The 21,384-nt window shown below is 40.1% G+C and overlaps 2 protein-coding genes across 4 annotated transcripts in view; both read right to left on the bottom strand.

Moving 5' to 3' along the window:
- Positions 1 to 8,225, bottom strand: part of dennd2c (DENN/MADD domain containing 2C) — a 36,250-nt gene extending 28,025 nt beyond the window's left edge. Inside the window, exon 1 of one of the 3 annotated variants that reach the window (XR_013282567.1) lies at positions 7,922 to 8,225. The gene's annotated coding sequence lies outside the window, so the exon portion shown is untranslated. Of the gene's footprint in view, positions 1 to 7,367; positions 7,503 to 7,921 lie in introns of those variants that run through there. The other 2 variants (XM_077515060.1, XM_077515061.1) reach the window with 2 other exon arrangements.
- A 979-nt stretch (positions 8,226 to 9,204) lies between these two features.
- On the bottom strand, positions 9,205 to 21,316 carry ampd1 (adenosine monophosphate deaminase 1 (isoform M)). Its single transcript, XM_077515062.1, has 15 exons — positions 21,086 to 21,316; positions 18,151 to 18,316; positions 17,800 to 17,947; positions 17,297 to 17,462; positions 16,854 to 17,073; positions 15,469 to 15,598; positions 15,186 to 15,380; positions 13,861 to 13,992; positions 13,195 to 13,358; positions 12,968 to 13,094; positions 12,708 to 12,871; positions 12,509 to 12,629; positions 10,446 to 10,619; positions 10,256 to 10,366; positions 9,205 to 9,578 (listed from the first exon to the last, which is right to left on the bottom strand). Exons 1-15 carry the CDS (start codon positions 21,105 to 21,107, stop codon positions 9,423 to 9,425), a joined length of 2,196 nt encoding a protein of 731 aa, XP_077371188.1. The 5' UTR covers positions 21,108 to 21,316; the 3' UTR covers positions 9,205 to 9,422.
- Between the last annotated feature and the right edge of the window lie 68 nt (positions 21,317 to 21,384).

The following is a 21,384-nucleotide window of genomic DNA, read 5'->3' as shown; positions in this document are numbered from 1 at the left end:
GGTCAGTAAGGACAGACCCCTGCCAAGGCCTCTTTCCAAAAATAAAACTAAGTAAGAATAAGGAAGTTAATGCAGATGAAGACAGTGACAGAAACAGGGTTACTGCGTGTCATGTCTTGAGCTGACCCAACCCTCAGTAAGGCCTCGGGGGAATTCTGCTGGTTTTGTTCTTACCCACATCCAGGGCCAAATCTGGATTACCAATGACACAGCAAAACATTCAATCTTATTCTGTGACTTTCAGTACTCAATTTCACATGCGGGAGCTTCAAAATAGAGTACTGTGTGCAAGTGAAATACTTTACACAAGAATGCTAGTACATATAAAAAGACCCGGCGATAAATACAGTAGGTGACAGTTGGAAATATTTTTTATTAAATAGAAGTGTTTGGCTATAGCCATCTCCAGTATGTGGTCCCCAATGTGTGAATCTTTTTTTTTTTGTTTTTTTACCTCTCAGACATGTTTACATGTACAGTATGTAATTATACACACACAAAAAATGTATGTGGTCATACTGGCCCAAGAATTATTTCAGCCTGTACTGTGTGACCTCAAGATAGTTGTATTCTGCCAAACGGAGGATAGGAGGAAATCTTTTTATTTTCATAGCATTTTGAATAAGTTTAAATGACAACACATGGAATACTTCATGGCAAATCTGTTACAAGAGGCAATCTGAGCATGGTGCCTTGGTAAAATAAACTAAAAGAAGCCACATGGTGGACTAATGGTTAGCACATCTGCCTCAAAGTGCTCAGGTTTGGTGCATGAATCTAAGCTGTGGCATTCCTGTGTGGAGTTTCTAAGTTCTCCATGTGTTAACTGGTGGTTTTCTGTGGGTTCTCCGATTTCCTCCCACATACACAAAAATTTACATGCAAGGTCAAATGACGATTGTAAAATTGTGATTGGGAATGGTTGTCTACATGTGCCCTGCGATAGGCTGGCAACCATTCCAGGGTGTACCCTTGGCTTAGTCAGGTGGGATAGGCTCCAGTGCACGCGACCCAAATGTGTCTCTTCCTCAAAAGACTTCCAAGTCCACGTACACAGCTGATAAAAACCAACTCCTGTCTCTATTTAGCATACAATTCTATTATTATTGTTCTCTGTTGCCTTCTGATAGCAGACCATACCAAGCTGATGGATGGATGGATGGATGGATATAGTGAAATTAAGTTACAAAGTCCAAGGTGTCAAAGTAAAAAATTAACTCCACGCTAGTAATGCATCTGGATTACAGGTACAATTTTGGTCCTGGTTACAAGCCTGTAAAGCACAAGTGTCAATTTGTGGTCCTTGTGGGCCAGAGTCTTGTAAGTTTTAGAGGGTTCCCTCGTCCAACACAACTGATTCAAATGATCACCTCATCTGAAAGCTTTGCAGGAGCCTGATAATGATCCTGATCAACGAATCAGGTGTGTTGGAGTAGGGATGTCTCAAAAACATGCAGGACTCTGGCCCTCGAGGACAGGAATTTAACACCTGTGCTTTAAAGCAGAACGGGACTTAAAGGGATAGTTCAGATTTTTTTACATGAATCTCTATTTTATCCTGACCTCCAGCGTGTGCAATCATCACTGACTTACCCCTGACAGTGTCCTGTGACACGAGTTCTGGTCCGGTGTTTTGGACGAGAGGAAAATATTTCAGCAAGCTGGCTGGGGTCACGGAAATAAAGCGTTTTTCTTCTAAAAACAATTTGTGTTCTAAAGAGTGATACATTTGCATCACAATACTCCTTTCTGAAAAAAAAGTCAAGATGCCATTACCGCCGGCACTACTTTTCTGTTCGTTCGTATCACTGCGCGGGGCCCCACATGCAGCTGATAGATGCACACTAATCTACTAATCTACAAGTTGTCTTTTCGAAGGCGGAAGGCGCGCGGATCAGCTGTCTGCTGCACGTCTATCAACTGTCTACAGGGCGCTGCACATTGATACGAACGAACAGAAAAGTAGTGCCTGGCGGTAATGGCGTCTGACTTTTTTCAGAAAGGAGTATTGTGATGCAAATGTATCACTCTTTTGAACACTAATTGTTTTTAGAAGAAAAACGCTTTTATTTCTGTGACCCCAGCCAGCTTGCTGGACTATTTTCCTCTCGTCCAACACCGGACCAGAACTCGTGTCACAGAATTCTGTCAGGGGTAAGTCAGTGATGATCGCACACACTGGAGGTGAGGATGAAATAGAGATTCATGTCAAAAATTCCGAACTAACGCTTTAATGCAGAGGATGGCCTAATACATCGGAGGGCGGGAGGAAATAGCTCTAAAATAAAAATGAATTTCTTTCCAATTTTTCAATTGTTTTTTTCCACCTTTATGAAAAGAGAAAAATCAATGACAACTAGAGCTGCGAGCAGCTATAAAGGGCCCTCGCAGCCCGGGCCACGTTGGGGTCCTTGCACGTTGGGGTTCTTGCACGTTGGGGTACTTGCACGTTAGGGTACTGGCACGTTGGGGTACTGGCATATTGGAAGCAAAATTTCTTTGAAAATGGCATAATAAACATTTACATGTAGAATATTTTTTTTGCCAGTGTGTGTCAAGCTCAACGGGTTTTGGTGATTGTTAAGACCTGCAAAAATCAGCGTCCTTATTTATTTTTAGGCAATGAGTTGCCCTGATTGGTATTTTTTGTAAAAGTGAAAATATACATCATCGCTCGTTGTACTCATTGCACAATGTTACTTTTATTGTCCAAAGGGGCAATCAAAAATGAATAAAACAAAATGGAAACGTACATACGTTTGGATCGGTGTGAAGCCAGTGAACAATTTGAGTGGTGGAAACTAAAAGAATATTCATAAATTACTTAGTTATCACACTTAGAATGAGTTTACATTTTTTGTACAAAATACCGTATGTGGGGTATTTTTTTTTATGCCTCAAGGGCTAGGTGACGCTGCATATATAACTGAATGTTGTCATAGAGATAGCTTCAGGCCTTGACGATAAACATACATGTCAAGTTTGGGATTTTTTGGAGCATGTACCGGGGAGTTATTAAGCATATCCTTTTTCAGTGCGAAACACAAATTTTGATGCCCCGCCTTCATCATATAGTATTTCGAAAAGTCAAGATTTTTCCCCCTGTCGTTGGCTCAGGTCTTGACATTGTCCAGGTCAAGTCTTAACTCAGTCAGATGAAACGTGTAGGAGAAGTGGGCAAAAGTCTGCCCCCTGTGAATGTGCAAAAATCGTCAAAAATGGGACATTTAAAAATTCGTAGCTCACTTCCTGTTCATTTTAGCATATGGGTCCAAGAGACTTTTTTTGTAGGTCTTGGGCTCCCTCATACAACCTAAAAATTTTCATAGATCTTGCTAAAACGTACAACCGGGGCTGCTTCATTAAAAATTCCTAGGGGGCGCTATTGAGTCATTTTTGTAAAAATAGCACAATCAACAATAAAATATTGTTCATTTTACCAGGCCAGATGTGTGTGCCAAGTTTCATGAGTTTCTGCGCATGTTTAGACCCTCAAAACTGGCGTTGTTTTCTTGGCGAACAGTGCTTAGCCACGCCCACAGCGATTCGCGAAAACTCACAAACTTCGTGTTGTGACATCATGAAGGCCGAATCCCTTATCTGAGCAAATATGAGGTAGGTCCAGTTAACGTGTTTGGAGAAAAACGTAGAAGAAAATTTGTAAGAAAAAAAATTGCCACTAGGTGGCGCTATCAGTAAGATGAAATATAAGTTCATAGATGTCTTTAGGGCTGGACTCTCATCAAATGTGTGAAATTTTGAGAAGATAGGATCATCTCGGTCAAGTTAATGCAGCTTTTATTTTCACGAAAAATCTTTAGACTTTGCGGCACCGTAGCGGCCACGCCCTTTGGCGAAAAGTTACAATATTCGGTGTGGGGCATGATCAACATCTTAAGGCTTTTCTGACCAATTTTCAACTGGATCCCTTCAACGAGCTCAGCGCAGTAGCTAAAAACGTAAAGTATGACATTTATTGTTACCACTAGGTGGCGCTATATGTATAACTGAATTTTATCATATAGATGTTTTCAGGCCGTGACTATTACATTGCCTGAGAAGTTTGAGATTTTTTGGAGCTTGAACATGGGAGTTATTAAGCATTTGCTCTTTCTGGACAAATGAAATTTTAAAGGCAATATTTGATGCCCCGCCCCCATCATATAGTATTTCGAAAAGGCAAGACTTTTTGCCCAGTTGTTCTCTCACGTCTTGAGATGATAAATGCCAAGTTTGAAGTTAATTGGATGAAAAATGTTTGCAGAGGGGGAAAAAGCATGACCACAGTGAATGTGCCAAAATAGGCCAAAATTGGACATTAAAAAATTCATAGCTCATTTCCTGTACATTTTAGCTACATGGTCCCAATAGACTTTTTTGTGCATCTCGGGGTGCTACACGTGCCTGCCAATTTTCGTTGCTCTCAAACGTGCCGGGCTTGGTTTTTATTTTTCTACGCTAGGGGGCGCTATAGAGTCGCGTTGTTATGACGACTTCATAATATCAAATTTTTCGCCGGGCCTGAGGAGTGTGCAAAGTTCGGTGAGTTTTCGTGAATGTTTAGGTACCCAAAATCGGGATCGTTTGCGGAGAATAATGAAGAAGAAGAAGAAGAAGAAGAAGAAGAATGAAGAAGAAGAAGAAGAAGAAGAATAATGAAGAAGAAGAAGAAGAAGAATGAAGAAGAAGAATAAAGAAGAAGAATAAAGAAGAAGAAGAAGAAGAAGAAGAATGAAGAAGAAGAATAAAGAAGAAGAATAAAGAAGAAGAATAAAGAAGAAGAATGAAGAAGAAGAATGAAGAAGAAGAATGAAGAAGAAGAATGAAGAAGAAGAAGAAGAAGAAGAAGAAGAAGAAGAAGAATGAAGAAGAATGAAGAAGAAGAAGAAGAAGAAGAAGAAGAAGAAGAATTTTTACAAAAACAATAGGGACCTCGCAGCGGTCGCTGCTCGGGCCCTAATGATAAAAATGCAAATGTACTAGCAGACCAGCATTACATGTTTAATTCATCTTGTGCTACACTTGGGAGCACACTTCATTTGGAAATTCCAATTCTAAAGAAATAAAGATTCTTGAAAAAGATGAATCTGAAACGACAAAAGACTAATGAATTGAGTCCTTTCTGCTCAGATTAGAATACATTGGGTGGTGCTGTAAAACCGTGTCAATGAAAAAAACAAAAAAAAAACAAGCATACATAATTTTTTTTTTTTCTCATGAGATTTCAGTTTGCAAGCTGGCAATCACAAAAGTTCATGTCTGTACATTCTACTCCATCTATATAAAAGTATATTCATTAGTAGGGGTGTGAATTGCCTAGTACCTGACGATTCGATTCGTATCACGATTCACAGGTCACGATTCGATTCGATACCGATTAATCCCGATACGAATTTATAAGTCGATTGTTTTCATTCAAATTTAGAAAATACTAATCCGTAAGCTTGTAGAGTGTAAGATTTATATGAAAATGTATTATTTATTTATCTGAAATTTCAGTCTTATAGAGGTTGTAATCTGTTTCATGTTTGAACAGCATTAAAATAAAATATTAAGGCTTAATGTTCCGTTCATATAACATTCTTCCATGCTCAAGGTGTGAATCCTAACCCGAAGTCAGACGTTTTGTTGAATATTTTTCCATTAAAAATGGAAGTTTAAAAATCGATTCACACACACAAAAAAAACAAAAAAACAAAAAGGCAATGATGATAAGACGTTGAATCGGTAAGACTACCGAACGAACAATTCTGAGCTCTTTAAAAAAAAAAAAAAAAAAAATCGCTTTTTTTAATTGAATCGATTCGAGAATCGCGCGATTCAGTATCACGATATATCGCCGAATCGATTTTTTTTTTTTTTTTTTTTTTTTTTTTTTAACACCCCTATTCATTAGCAATAGCAACATTCACCCTAAGTGAACATCAATGTCGTCAGTGCATGCTTGAGGGAAGGGGGGGTGCCTTGTCAAATTCCACAACACAACTCATGATCTTCATAATGAAATGTGCTAAATTCCTTTGGCGCTATAACGAAGGAATTTGGGGAATACACTTAACCAGAGGTATTCTGTCAGTCAAGTGTCGCCTTTGTTTTGGCCTGACCTCAATCAAATGTGTGCTTGGACTGGAATGCGCTTCCAGTGGCGTGCGATGACAATGTGCCCCCCAAATTGACCCACTTGGACTATTTGTGCATTTTCACAGGAAGGTCTGAGTTGTGTTTCCTGCACTGCAGGAAGACAGATCAGCAGAATATCCATAATTATGGTGCAAAAGTTGCAACCACTTATTTGAGCGATGTTGGGATTAGATGCATTTGAAGCATGTGATGCAGTGACAGTTATTAAAAGAGCGTCTTTGGAATAAATGAAATATCAGACAGAGTTGGCCGCTACATTGAAAACATGAGGTCATAACATTGACAACAATGTAATGCTGTTTAAGAGGCTGTCATCTGGCAAAGGTATGTTTGTCTTTACGTAACCTACACTGACTTGATATGGCAAGAAAAAAAACGACAACTGTAATTTGGAGGCTTGCTGATGAAATGCTTGTGTTGACGTGACCACATGAAATAAATTAGTGGGTAAATCTGCCATCTTTTACTCATCGGGCTCAATCCTAGACTAATAGGTAGGCGTTTTACAACATTGCAGACAATGTAAAAGAAAAACACCAAATACTGGCTCAATAACTGCAGAACTCCAAATGTCCTAAGGCATTAGGACTTCCACTGAAAATGTTCTTGATACTGTACCATGATTTTCCTTGGCTGCACAGCTGCAAGCAAGTCTTACAAGTGTTAGCTTGCAGGGCACAATGCCAAGTAAGGAACTGAGTAGCGTAGAGCACACCACCATAGACTGTGGAGCTGTGCAAACTGATTAATCACACTTCTCGATTCAGCAGACTCCAGGCTGGTTTTCCCAGCATTAAGTCTTTAGGCATTCTGCACAACTGTGTGCTTCACAGCTCAGGGTAAATAATTTTCTGTTCCAGCATGAATGTGCTCCAGTCCATCCATATGGACAAGTAGATAAAAGACATGCTTGGTTGAGTTTGGTGTGGAAGAACAAGCCTGCCAAACACTTTTGGGATTACCTAGTGTGAGTAGACATTTATTTCTCTCAGTTCTCCAGTCTTGCTAGTAAAGTGGAAGTTGAATGTGCTCCAGTCCATCCATATGGACAAGTAGATAAAAGACATGCTTGGTTGAGTTTGGTGTGGAAGAACAAGCCTGCCAAACACTTTTGGGATTACCTAGTGTGAGTAGACATTTATTTCTCTCAGTTCTCCAGTCTTGCTAGTAAAGTGGAAGTTATGTGCAAAAAGAAACAGCTTTGAATTGAGAAATGGGGTCTTGACCTCATACTTGCCCATGCCCTGATCATCAGATCATCAGGTGTTCCGTGGGAAATTATCCAATTTCACTTGATTATTCACTTACTACAAATAATCATTGTTCAACTTTCATCCCCATGGACGTTTACTGAAATACAGAAAAATTAAAAGCTCTTCCAACAGATAACACACGGTACATAAATATTGACGTGTAACAATTTTTTTTCCTGATACAGTATATACTTTTTTGTGACACAAAAATAAACAAAAACATAAAATCCAACTTTCACATGTCATACTCAAAGCTGTAAAAGCAACATAGGGACGTAATTTTAGCCACAACAAACTGTTTGACCTCATTGTTTTTCTTAAACGTCATACTGGATCATTCAAAGAAAACATTGTAAACACCTATTATTACACTAAACGAGGAAATGCATTATTCATTACAGGCAATTAAAGACAAAGAACGTCAACCCTTTAGCAAATTATCTTGTCGACTCACATCACCGTGGATAGGTTTGTAGAAAAAAACAAACATGGACTCATTCCAAAGGAAAGTATTGCTAATGACTTACCGGTTAACTGAAGTGCAAAACTCATCCTCATCCCCTTCGGCCATAAAATATTTGATTTAAAGTTATTCCTTTGGTCGCGCTCATCGTTCAGTGATAAGTTTTGCGACGAGGAAATCTGAATTCAAGACGAATCCAAGTTAAATTTAAAAAGTGTTTGTGAACGCGTGTCACTTATTTCTGTGCAGTCCAACAACAACAAAGAAAGTGGCACAAAAAAAGAATAGAGACGAGCAGATTTTTACAGTCCTCGCCCTCCTCCCATTCGGCACGCTTGCAAAAGTTTAATCTGCTCACACATGTTCCGGTTACAGATTTCAAAATAAAGGCATTCTCATCATGGGATTTTTCTTTTTAATAATTATATATATATATATATATATATATATATATATATATTTTTTTTTTTTAATCAGTTCATTTAGTTTTGCCACTAATTACTTAAAACTAATCATTTTAGCATGTGAAGACTGGTTATATCAAAGCGTAGACGGACTGAGAGTAGCTAACAGAGTGAACATCTGTCTCGTTTTATCTGCATTAATTTTAACTTGACAAAGTTTAAAAAAAATATTATTTTTTTTTTTTTACCACTCACTCATACTCACACACACAAGCTTACTTCATGTATGCGACAATGTAGGCTTGCTGTTGCCTTCTTGAAGTCATTTCAGAAAGGCAGTGGAGGGAAAAAAAAATATTTTTTCATGTGTTAAGGTTAAGGTAGCTGGTATTCTTAAATAATATGATCTGCTTATATGTAAACAAAAATATACAGCTTTTAAGCAGTTGCCATTATGAAACCAATGTCACAACAAGCATTTTGAGATCATTGTACTAGTCGCATACTTAATTCTTCAGGCTCACTTATACTTAATATACTTTTACATTCATTCCTGTAGCAAGAGAAAACGTTATTGTGATTTGGGAGGAAACCATCACCATGGAAAAACCATGCAAGCACCGGGAGAACATGTCAACGCCACACAGAAGAGTACACCCCGGATCTCCTGCCAGTGAGGCAAAGTGTAAACAAACCATTAAAAAAAAAAAAAGAAAGAATAATATTCTCATTTAAATTAAATGACATTGGTTAAATACATGATTTGTTGCCAAATATAGCAAAATGACCGGAATGATTTATCATTACAAAAGATAAACATGACTGATTCTCAGGTCATACTGAAAATGTATTTGGTCAGTGTTGTAAAAGTAAAACAAGTGCTGAGTCACTACGTCAATACTGGAGAAGATCCTATTGTAAAGCAAATAATGTCACCATATCATCCTGGAGCAATGGAAACATCACAGACAGGCATTTATTTTTTCCTCCCCCCCCAACTTTATTTCTTTTGAATGTACTTTTACCCATGATGTTCTTGAAGAAAACTAACAATGTACATTCCAGTGCTGGCAATTGTTCTGTGCTTCAGAGGAAAAAAAATACTAGTGAAAACGAACGGCATTTTTCATGGCACTCATGCCCACCATTTGTGAGTTTGTTTTATTCTGCCTTCAGACCCTCCTTGATGAGATTGAGCTCATAGCAGATGGTCTCATAGCGGTACGCCATACGGATCTGGGCCACGTTGGTCTTACGGATGTCGTTCCCCTCCGGACCCTCTTTCAAGTAGTTCTGACCCAAGAAGTGACTTTTCTCCTGAGCATAGACAGCAGAGCAGAAGTGATGTTAATTAATTGTCAACTAGTCCACTTAGTTGCCTCAAAATTTGATTACTTTGTCTTAGAAAGAAGACCCTTTGAACAATTGTATGTATCTACCTGCCCTACAGAAAGTGAAACTGTAAGCAAATGTGGAGGTGCTAAAGCCTGGACTGATCACCTGTCAACAAAATTACACTACAATTTGGAATTAGAACAAATTTCCCAAGAGAAAACGTGTCTTTTAGATTACACAGAACTTTAAAGTACGAGCCTCAGTTGAGCAAGCCTCATTTAAGCATGTGTTATGCTAGTTCTGTGGCTCTTATTCCAGCACTTATTCCAAAAGCATGAGCAGCCCCAAGACAAGTGTTAAGAAACAAACATGAACAGACTACAAGGAACATTCAGTGCTAAAAAGGTTTATGAATATCAACAGAGGCTACAAAATGGTGGCACTAGAACTAGTTTTGTCTAAATGAAACTCCTAAACTCACTTCAACATAGTTCCTTGACACCCAAATGCCACTAGATGGCAGCAAAGCACTACTTTTAAATGCTAACAACAGCAGATAGGTGAGATTTGAAGCAAAATAACAGATATGTTAGAAAAAAAGCCAACAAAAAGGTGAATTTGAAGTAGTTGTTTTTGAATTTCGGTGCTCGCTGTTCTACCTCATCAGACATTGCGCTCTGCAGCACACTGTTTCTTGAGATCTCGCACATATCGCACGTGCTCAACTTGAAAACCTGCGCTGCAATGGCGTACTCCTCCATCAGAGGCTCCTGCAGGTAAGACAAATCAACCAGATGAGCTGTCGGTCCATCCACGTTTTGGTTCGCTTGTTTATGGCACGTCGAAGACCTTAGTGTAATGGAACTGCATCGGGTCGTCGGTGGAGAGGGAGACCACCAGGCCTTTCTTTTGGAACTCCAACAAGGGGTTCTTGGCGTACTCAAGGAAGAGACTGTTGTTGCTCAGGGGCGACATGGCGATGGGGATCTGGGTCAGGTAGTACAGGTACTGCAGCACTGGACTCTGATGGTTAAGGAATTATGTTCAGAACAATAGAGTCGTGCATGTTCATTTATGTGTGACATGACATGTCACTCAAAACTGCCGAGTGCAATCTTGTTGTCCATTGAATAAACATCTGGAATAGTTTTATACAAATAGTGAACTGCGTCATTCATTGGCTGTCATCCCAAATGTTAGCACATTGTTAGAGAATGCATTATATGTTTTGTAATGGCAAAAAACTTTGCAACTATTTGAATATAAACAGTTTGGTATGAATTAACCTTTTTATTACAGCTGTCAAAATTAATCAATAAATTGATTATGAAATGAATCAACAGGTATTTTAAAAATCAAGTAATCATCTGGAGCCATTTTGTAATGTAAAATTGTCCAAATCCTCTGATTTCAGCATATCAACAGTAATTGTTCACTTATTTCTGCAGTCATTCATGAAAGAGGATTGACTATCTTCTGTTTTTAATCAAAATAAGACATTTGCAAAAATCTGTTTTTACGAAAACAATGACCGAATCGATAACATAGTAGATCATCCCGCGCCCACCCCCTTTTTAAAAAATAAATAAATAAATACAAACTACAAAATAAACACAAATCACTGGTTAATAAACAGTAATCGGGGGAGAAAATGTTTTTGTAATAGACTTTAATGCAAAATTAACTCATTGACTCCCAGCCTTTTTCATTGAAGAAACCCCCTTTTGACAGATTTTGCAAGGCCAACAGAACATTGTGTTCTACGCAATAAAAACATGGAACCTACAAAAAGAAAGTGTCATGGTTTGTCTCTCAGTTATGTTGTCTTTCTGTTTTTTTCCAGTGGCTAGTGAGTAGGGGGCGTTTCCTGTCGTGCCACACCTGTGGCTCATTCTAATCAGGGGCCTTTAAAAGGCATGGACACCTGCTGCTCTACGTCGGATTATTCCTTGCTCACTGCCAGTGTTCGCTGTACTCCTTATTGCAAATCTCCTAGTCTCGTGTTTTCCATTGGCGTTTAAGTATTGCTGTAATGTTTCTATTTTTGTAGTTTTTCGCTAAGTGTTGTTCCTCGCATATTTATGGTCCTTGCCTTTTGCAAGTTTTTTTGTTCTTTCGTGTCCTTGCCTTTTGCAAGTGTTTTTTGTTCTTTCGCGTCCTTGCCTTTTGCAAGTGTATTTTGCTCTTTCGAGTTTTCCTTGCCTTTTGCAAGCGTTTTTTGTATTTCCGTGTTCTCCTTGCCCTGGCAAGTGCTTTTTGTTATTTTGTATTCTCTGCCGGTCTGCAAGTGTTCGTTTGTAAGTTTGGAACTTTTCTTAATAAATACAAATTGTATTTTCCTTTCTTGGCCTACGTTTATGGGATCCTTTATTCCACCGGTAACCCCGGTACGTTACAGAAAGATTTGTGTTTCTGCTTTTATCAGGAAAAAAAAAAAAAGTATATTTGTATCGTGTACCATTTTTCAGCCATTAGCATTAGAATATACCTAAGTTTCATCAATATTCACATTGCTGGTGAAAACACTGACAAACAGAGCTTGTTGCAACATGGCACTGGCTGATCTCTTATACTCTGCTGCCACCTTCTGGCTGTGTTTTTAATAACTACCATTGCTTTAAGCCACCTCTTCATGTCAGAAGCTGTACATAAAGCTTCTGTATGCAGCCTTCTGTATGCTCTTGCATTTAAAAAACAAAAAAAAACGTGAAAACACGTGGGGAGTGAATGACGAAGTATTAAAATGTTTTGACAGGTTTTTGGGCTTGAATGAGTTAAGACTAATCTGATTAGTCAATTAATTCTAAAAAATATTCGCTAGTGACAGCATTACTTTTTATACACCACCTCAGTGGATTGAAATAAACCAACCAAGATGCGCTTGAAGTGTACACTGCATCCAAGCCACTAACCTTTTTGAGGTTGAGGCCGTGTGAAATGTTGTCAGCCGTCATGAAGGCAGCCAACAAATGAGTGATGGCGCCGGCTTCACCACAATGAGGCCTGAACGTGAACGTGTTCATTCCCTGCTGTCTGAAGCACAATTATACAATAAAATTAACCCAAATGCAACTGATATTAATAAATGAGACAGATCTGAGGCTTACTGACTTCCGCAGTTGGTTGAGCACAGTGATGTTAGCATACATGTAGTAGATGTAGTAAGTGTACGATGGATTCTTAGCAATGTCCCACTCCTCTGGTTTGGGGCTCTTCGTGGAGAACATGTGACCACTGTGCTTGGACTCGTCATCCACACTGTCGAAACCTGTCACCTGTGCAACAGGAAGCAATTGTCAAGGCGATAGGGAAGGAGAATGTAACAAGACTGGCAGATTTTAAAACCGTCATTTTGACTTCTTCTCGCGCACATGCTTGAGGAAGATGCTGAGCTCGGGGTTGGTCTTTGGGTCGATGGTGGCCTGGAACACAGGGAGGAAAATGTTCTCCAACATCTTGCCAAAGTGGGGGACAAAGTCCCTGCCTCTGAAAATGTCACTGGATGAGAAGAGGGGCAAAACATTGAGATGAAAAAAGTGAGGATTTACAGCAGGATTAAGAGCTGCCATGAAGCTATAGTAACAAAGTGAGGACTCACTAGATCCTGGGAACTTGAATCATCCACTTGAGGTGAGGCGAGTAGACCCTGTGCTTGACGAACCAGCTGGACAGCCTGTTCCACTCGTTGGCCGTGCAGCCATAGATGGACAGACGAGGCTCGGCATACTGGTACTTGGCATCCTCCAGGTCGCTAGCTACTTCCTGGTTAAACAAACGTTGCGCCAATCAACCCAATCAATTACCATCAACTTAAAGAGGAAGTCAATTCAAAAAAGTTCTTTACAATAATATGTACAGCATGTGCCCCACTAATCTAAACACAGTACTGTATTCTGATTATTGACTATTGATTTATGAATTAGTGGAATAAGAGTTGAGCAGCAAAAGCCCCCAATTTTATCCATCTCAGGGGGCGGCCATTTTGCCAGGGCTGTCGGCTGAAAATGACATCAAAGTTGCTGCCGGGCTAAGGTAACAACTAGTCATGGCTCACCTCTTTTCTGAAGCTGAAATGTTATTGGTTGTTGGATTTTTGTCATTTGCTATTATGGCATCATTGCCTTGGTGAAGAATAATTGCATGTACATTATGTATATTACTATTAATGCATGCCCTCTACCCTCGTGAGGATAACCGGTTAGGAAAATGGATGGATGAATGTTACTATATTTCATGTATAATACTCTTTAGGACAGCAGCTGACCTTAATGATGGTGGCAAAGTATTCTCCATTGATATTATTCTCTGTCTTCAGGTAGAGGTCACGCAGCTCACTGGCTCCCACAGGATTGTACTTGGCATTGAACTTGTCAAAACGCTGAAAGGTTTGTCTGCCCTTTAAAGAAGAAAAAACAATATTAATTTTAATATCTGTGAAAGGTTAGAAAACTGTACATGCACATGTACATTTCGTAGAATAAATTTTACTCTGAAAAAGACTATAGTCTGTCACAGTGTAAACAGAGTAAACTTAACACCAGCAAGAGAGTAAAATACAGGGAGTCCTCAAGTTATGTTGGAGTCTGTTCCTACGCTAGCAATGTAACCCGAATTTTGACTTAAGTCGAATTTCTCCATTAAAGTTAATATTTACAGCAAAATAATGTGCATAAAAAAAATCTAAAATATATTAACATTAAAAAAAATAATAATAATAAGATGCTGTACGACTGTCCAACTGGAGCCCAAGTCTGCCAATGTTTGTCGGTGTCTGCTTTCTGCGATCTTTTTATGATGTCTAGCTTCGTTTCCATGGTAATTGCTTTTCTTTTGACTGGACCAACATTGATAGAAGATGTAGCTTTCTTCTTTGGGGCCATGATGTGGAAAAAAGAGGAGAAAAAAAGCCAAAGACACACCCACAAGAGCACAAATGCGCTAGCACGAGCTAAGGGCTAAATAGCGGACAAGAGGAAAACACTACGGGCTATATGGCGGATGAGGAGCCAAAATGGTGGCCGGGGCCAAAATGGCGGACCGGGTGTAACCATTATAAAGTTGAAATGCCTTAGGTCAAGTGCGCCTTAACTCGATGACTCCCTGTATTATATATCATTTAAAAAAATAAAAAAATAAATCCCTCAATGGTTCAGGAACAATCCCACAACCTTCAGCATAGGCGGCCACTCTATCACTTGAGCTATGCCATGTCTACTGTTGGGTAACATTGATGTGTCCAAAAGACACCAAAAATGGTTGGAGGTAGGAGGATTCCACCTGACACCAGCGATATACTGACACACAATAGGGCTGGCATGATATAAGGATGTTAATGCTTGTCATACATGTGTTTGTGTTACCAGTGGTTTTATGACTTTGGTTTTTAAAATAATTCTGTTGAACCAGAACCACCATTCAAAATCAATGTCTGATTTTCATTGGATAATAGATAGATAGATAGATAGATAGATAGATAGATAGATAGATAGATAGATAGATAGATAGATAGATAGATAGATAGATAGATAGATAGATAGATAGATAAGATTTTTTTTTTTTTACTCATGATGTATAAAAACAACAGCTTACGGCATGCACATCCAGCGAGTCCACAGTGAGATCGTACGGATGCAGGTTGAGAGACTCAAAGAGCTCCTTCAAGGTGACGTCTTTGCCTTTAATGTTGTGCACGACGCGGTCGGCGTCCACACGGTACGACTTCTTGATGAAGCGCAGGAGATGTTTCTGGTTCATGCAGGCAGCAGCGTGGATGTGGGTGTCCACCTGATGAGGCCAACATTGCATGTGTCACAAATTCACAATAATAAATAAAAAGGGAGAAACGCGAGCTCCTTCAAGTTGATGGCTATACCTTCCTGCAGTTATAGAAATCCCTGTGGGGATTCTTCTTCAGCTCCTTCATCTCCTCCATCTCATTCAGCATCTCATGCACGTTGAACTTGGACATGAGGAACTTCAGACGACGGTGAGTGTAGGTCTTGCTGAAAATTAAGAGCACCATTCTCATACTTGTAGGAAAAAAAGGGCACTTTAAATGAGCGCAGATGTGTTCTGACTCCCATTTAATACGAGTTCAAATGTTCTGAATTCTGAACATAGCCACATCATTCAAATGAACACCAACTGTAAATAAATAAATAAATAAATAATAACTTTAAAAAAAAAAAACTAGCAAAGATTTTTCACTCCGAAATGCTAAGTAGATTTTACAAGGAGAGTATTGAGTACATTTTACTAGTTTATTATAATAATAAAATAAAAAAAGTGTTACTCAAGTCAAGTCATCTTTATTTATATAGTACTTTCAAACAGCCTTAGCTGTCACAAAGCATTGAGAAACATGACTTTCAGCTTGGGAGACAGCCACTCTACCACCTGAGCCATGCACTCTGTTTGCCACTAAACAGCGTTGCTGGTGTGTCCAAAAGGAGACCAAAAACGGGTCTTTTGGAGGTACAAGTGTTCCTCCTGACATCAACATACTAACAAACAGCAGCATGGCTCAGGTGGTAGAGTGGCTGTCTCCCAACCTGAAGGTTGTGGATTTGTTCCACAACCCTTGAAGAGGGATACGATAAGCGCGATATTGTGATATTAAAACTGCCACAATATCGTCGTCGTCATGTTGACTTTATTTAAAGGCAACACGTCTGTTAAAAAAAAAAAGTCAGGTTGATTTGTGCAGTTCTAGCACCCTCTGGTGGCTAGTTTTTTTTTTTAGTGCAATTTAATTCTCATTAGGGAAGTTTTGGCCCTACTATGTTTAAAATCTACACTAATTGTCAAGTAAAAAGGGAACGTAATATGTCTGTTAAGCAAGTCAATTTGTAGAGGAACTCAATGTGTGCATGCATTAACAACATAACAATAATAATAACATAATCAAATATAATAATAATAAGAATAACATAATATTGCTGTTATGTACAAAAGCACAAAATTGGGTTTTTTAGTATGACCTCATTTTTTTTTTACAATATTGTGACCTTTTTTAGATATCGCCAACCTCCCCACAATATCGTGATAATTATCGTATCGTGAGCTTCATATCATAATATCGTGATATCGTTACATCCCTACACTTGAGTAGCTTTTTTTTTTTAAATACACTGATCTAATGTACTCAAAACTGTCTAAAATTTACTTTCTGAGTGATAAAACTTTACAAGATTTTTTTGTACTGTAAATATTAGACTTTTTTATTTTGAAGTGCACACCCTTGGAGAAAGGACTCACGTGGGACCCTGTGCAATGAGAGCGATGAGGAAGTTCATGTCGTCGATGAAGGTGGTGTAGTCAGCGCATGGCAGGTCTCTGGGTTGATGTTTGTCTGCAGCTTCGGCGTCATTGTACACGTAGATGACGCCATCCTTCATACGCGCTACATAGCCCAGATTCTCAGGCATGCTCGCGATATCAAATGGGTCTTCGTCATTCTTCGGCGGGGGTGTGAAGACTGAATAAACAAACATGGTGTGGAAATGTTCAGTAATGTAGCGCATACAGAATGTAGAAGCACTGACAGCCTGCAGATAGAAAGATCCAGAAAGGTTAGCAGTAAACCTTGGAAGGGCCTTTCAGTGTGTACAACATCATTCTAGTAAAATTATTCTATGATAGGACAAATTGATTTTTACAGCAGAGGTTGAGAATTAACAAGGTATAAACATTGTCCTCACCGGGCTGCACCTGGTCCTCCACCTTGAAGGTCTCACCCTCGATGTCACGGAGGTACTGCGAGGCGGTCCGTGGGAAGCGCTGGTAGGCGAGCCTCATGTACTTCTCTCTGATGCTCAATGCGCGGTACAGACCTTTGCAGGACAACTCAAAGTCGTCCATTGTAACCTGAATAGGAAAAAAGAGACTGATCACCAACTTTTTTTTTTTTAAAAAAGGCAGTATTTCTTAAACTTTACTGAGCTGAAACCTGAAAATAAAGCATAAATCTTCACTTAAATGCTGTGCATGCCATATATTCTAACAAGAGTGCTTGTTTTCGTTATGATTACATTCTCGTTAAATTTAGGCAAGAATCCACAAATGCAAATAGCAGTGAAAAACAAAATGCCAAGTAACTTTTACAAATGTAAAGAAAAAATGCTCAGTGTGTGCTTGTGTTTCAAATTTCACCACAATTTACAATTTTAGCAGGATCGAAGATGAATAAATTGGAGTACAATACCCCAGAAGCGTAATCTCCGATGATGGCCACTCTTTGGAACTCCGGCACTTCCAGGTAGGTGGGTGTGTCCACTTCCACTGACACCACAGGGACTGCAGTTGTCTGGGATGGAGCCCCTGGCATGGCCATGGTGCGAAAGCGCTTTTTGCTGTGAATGGAGTTAATCAATAATAAGTCCCAGCCCACTTTTATAGCCAAGAAATAGTTGGCCTGATCACCCTTTATTATATATATGTTTGTCATATTTGTCAAAACTAATGGACACGACGTTGTTTCTCAAGTACTATTACAAAACTGAGTATGTACCCAAACAATTTTAGCAACTACTACGCCAGTGCGATATGAACTCACCGCTTTTCAAGATTATCATCAACATGCAAGTGGTGCGCCATTTCATGGTGGATGATGGGACAGTCATCAGGCACGTCGAAGACAGAGATCTCATCGCGGATGTCCTCGCCTTTGGTCTCAGATGCAAAGATCTGCTCGGCAAAGGCCCGCATCTTTTCATCGGTCTCTGCGGGGCATGAATGAGAGTGAAGGTGGTGAGCGCGTGGAAATGATGGACGTTCCACATACTGTCATGCAGCACGAGGACGTAAAGGGCTACTGCAATCCTGTCAAGTAAAGTTCTGACGAGATGCTTATCAGACTCCATCAATACGCGGCACATATGACACAAAAAAAAAAAGTATAAGAAGAAAGATAACATAGGAAACGAAAGCCGATGCAGAGCATGATGGTCCAATCTCACAATGGCTGCTACTGATGATGCGCTGACCTACATGCACTTATCTACAGGTCTACTCCAAAGACAACCATTCCACTACACAGTCCAAAAAGGACCACGTCTCACCCTCTATACTTACTATGTTGACCTGATCATGACCGGCAAGATAGTAGCGCCACCCAGGGTAAAAAACAAGAGAGTGTTAGAAAAGGCATGAGTTGAAAGAGAGATGTGATGATCTTTAATATTACGATCCAGGAAAAGAGACTGTGCCGACACCACTTGTCGTATTCACAAAATACAAAGAATGCAGGTTGCATACAATGATTACTGCCCACAAAAGTCAGACTTTTTTTTTTTTTTCCATGCAGGCCTACCGTAGTTTCTATGGAATTACACAAAAATAAAAATAGCAAAAAGTATGATGTCACCAGGGCGGCACGGTGATCTAGTGGTTAGCATGTCCGCCTCCCAGTTCTGAGGACTCCGGTTTGAGTCCAGGCTCCAGCCTTCCTGGGTGGAGTTTGCATGTTCTCCCCGTGCCCGCGTGGGTCTTCTCCGGGTACTCCGGTCTCCTCCCACATTCCAAAGACATGCATGGCAGGTTAATTGGGCGCTACGAATTGTCCCTAGGTGTGCGTATGGATGGTTGTTTGTCTCTGTGTGCCCTGCGATTGGCTGGCAACTAGTCCAGGGTGTCCCCCCGCCTACTGCCCAGAGCCAGCTGAGATAGGCGCCAGTACCCCCCGCGACCCTTGTGAGGAATAAGCGGTCAAGAAAATGGATGGATGGATGATGTCACCAGGAAAAAGAATGTAACCAATTCTATTCATTTCTTGTTGATCTACAATTGCAAAAGTATTATACAAATTCTTTGGAAATAGCTGTAAAAATTGATCACGAAAAAGTACTATACGTATTATAAGCCTTTCTATTTAATAACTTGCAATGAGCCTCCTTTGGCAGCAATAACCTAAAAAACATTCCGTGGAGTTGCAGATGAAAGCAACATTTCAATCAGGTTGAGGTCAGGACTCCAGGCTACTTCTTCTGTTGAAGTCATTCTATTGTTGAGTTACTTCTGTCCTTCGGGTTGTTATCCAGTTGCATCACTCATTTTCTCTTAAGCCTAAATTGTCAGGCAGTCTTAAATTCTCCTACAGAAAACATCTTGAGATTTTATTTTATTTTCCAGGCTCTGAGGAAGCAAAATAGTCCCAAACCAGCTGGAATCAACTTTTGGTGTCTTCCATCCATCTATCCATTGTCTTGACCGTTTATTCCACACAAGGTTCGCTGGAGCCTATCTCAGCCGGTTTTGGGCAGTAGGCGGGGGACACCCTGGAATGGTCGCCAGCCAATCGCAGGGCACACACAGACGAACAACCATCCACACTCACAAGCACACCTAGGGACAATTCAGAGCACCCAATTAACCTGCCATGTATGTCTTTGGAATGTGGGAGGAGACCGGAGTACCCGGAGAAAACCCACGCAGGCACAGGGAGAACATGCAAACTCCACCCAGGAAGGCCAGAGCGCGGACTCGAACCCGAGTCCTCAGAACTGGGAGGCAGACGCGCTAACCACTCTCCATTGTGCTGCCCATTTTGGTGTCTTGTGCCTTTTAATCCACATCTCTCCACTGTTTCCTCGTTTTGTCCACACAAGAAGTTCATCAGTGCTGCGCAACATCCGAGCGCTCTTTTGCAAAATTGAAACCTGTTGTAATGTTTTTGTTTTTGTTTAAGCAGTGGCTTCTTCCATGTCATTGAATGACTCCCAGGGAGGTCTTTAAATATTCTTAATTGTAGGTATTGAGAGCTCTTTTGTGCAAGTGAATGTTTACACCAGGCAGTGCTTCTTTAAGTAAAATAGTGTATTACACTCAGGCTGTTTCCTAAATATTAGATAAAGTAAAAGTTCTGGTTCTGAGGTTAACATCACTTTTTTCCCACAAAAGAACCATAGAAAAGGCAGGACCACCTTTGGAATGTATCCGTTAGCTGCTCACAAGATCTGAAGCTTCATAAAATTTGCTCATGTCCAATGTGATGATGGTAAACCATCTGAATCAGAATTTGTTTTTTTCGTCGAAGGCATACTATCTCAGTAGCTATATTTTGGATGAACTCAAATTGCGTGTTCGGTGTGTTTGACCAATAGGGCTTTATTTCAGTTGGTAAGTTTTATAACATAACAGTAGGACTATATGCTTTATAACATCTCCAATATTTGTATAAAAGGAGAAAACTGTATGTTAATTGATATCTACCTTACTACTACTACTTTACTTTTCCCTCTCACTGGTAGTTTGTCACATGATATACAATTGCTTGACTCTCAGTATTGCACACAATAAAGTGGGCTTCTAAAGTTAGAACTTGCAGTTTGTTATCTGACCTGTTGTTGGTGATACACAACACAGCAAAGGCGTGACCTCTGACACATGCATTCACAAGATTACAAGGTCCGCTCCAGGAACAGCATCTAGCTATACATTTATATTTGTCATCGAAATGTGCTGCTACACGTTGAAGCATATTGCCCACTCACCGGGAACCAGAACTTTCGGCATGGTGACTCGCTTCGTGCACGTCTCCCCGGGAATAAGGGTGGTCGGCCACTAGACCGCTACAGTGCTGGTGGGAGTGCGCAGTCCAAGTGGTGGGTCACGGCAATATGAAGCTGCCGGGGTCGCACATGTAACTGGAATCCGCTTAGCCCGAAAAGTGTGCACGGCGTGGCACCCATCTCCCCTCCCCGACATCACACGCACTCAAGAGGTCTGCGTCTCTATTTTAAGTTGCGAATGCAACGCACACAGATCCCCACGTGCATTACAAAGACACGCG

The sequence above is a fragment of the Festucalex cinctus genome, chromosome 2, assembly GCF_051991245.1.
Source record: "Festucalex cinctus isolate MCC-2025b chromosome 2, RoL_Fcin_1.0, whole genome shotgun sequence".
NCBI classification, from domain to species: Eukaryota; Metazoa; Chordata; class Actinopteri; order Syngnathiformes; family Syngnathidae; genus Festucalex; species Festucalex cinctus.
The sequence above is the reverse complement of the archived record's forward strand: the minus strand, read 5'-3'. Positions and strand labels throughout refer to the sequence as shown.

Coding starts and splice junctions, on each gene's coding strand:
- ampd1 (XM_077515062.1), bottom strand. CDS start 21,107: ATGCCGAAAGTTCTGGTTCCCG. Junction 18,317..21,085: donor GCCGAAAGTTCTGGTTCCCG/GTGAGTGGGCAA, acceptor CATGCCCCGCAG/AGACCGATGAAAAGATGCGG. Junction 13,993..15,185: donor ACTCGCTGGATGTGCATGCC/GTAAGCTGTTGT, acceptor TCTTCTTTAAAG/GGCAGACAAACCTTTCAGCG.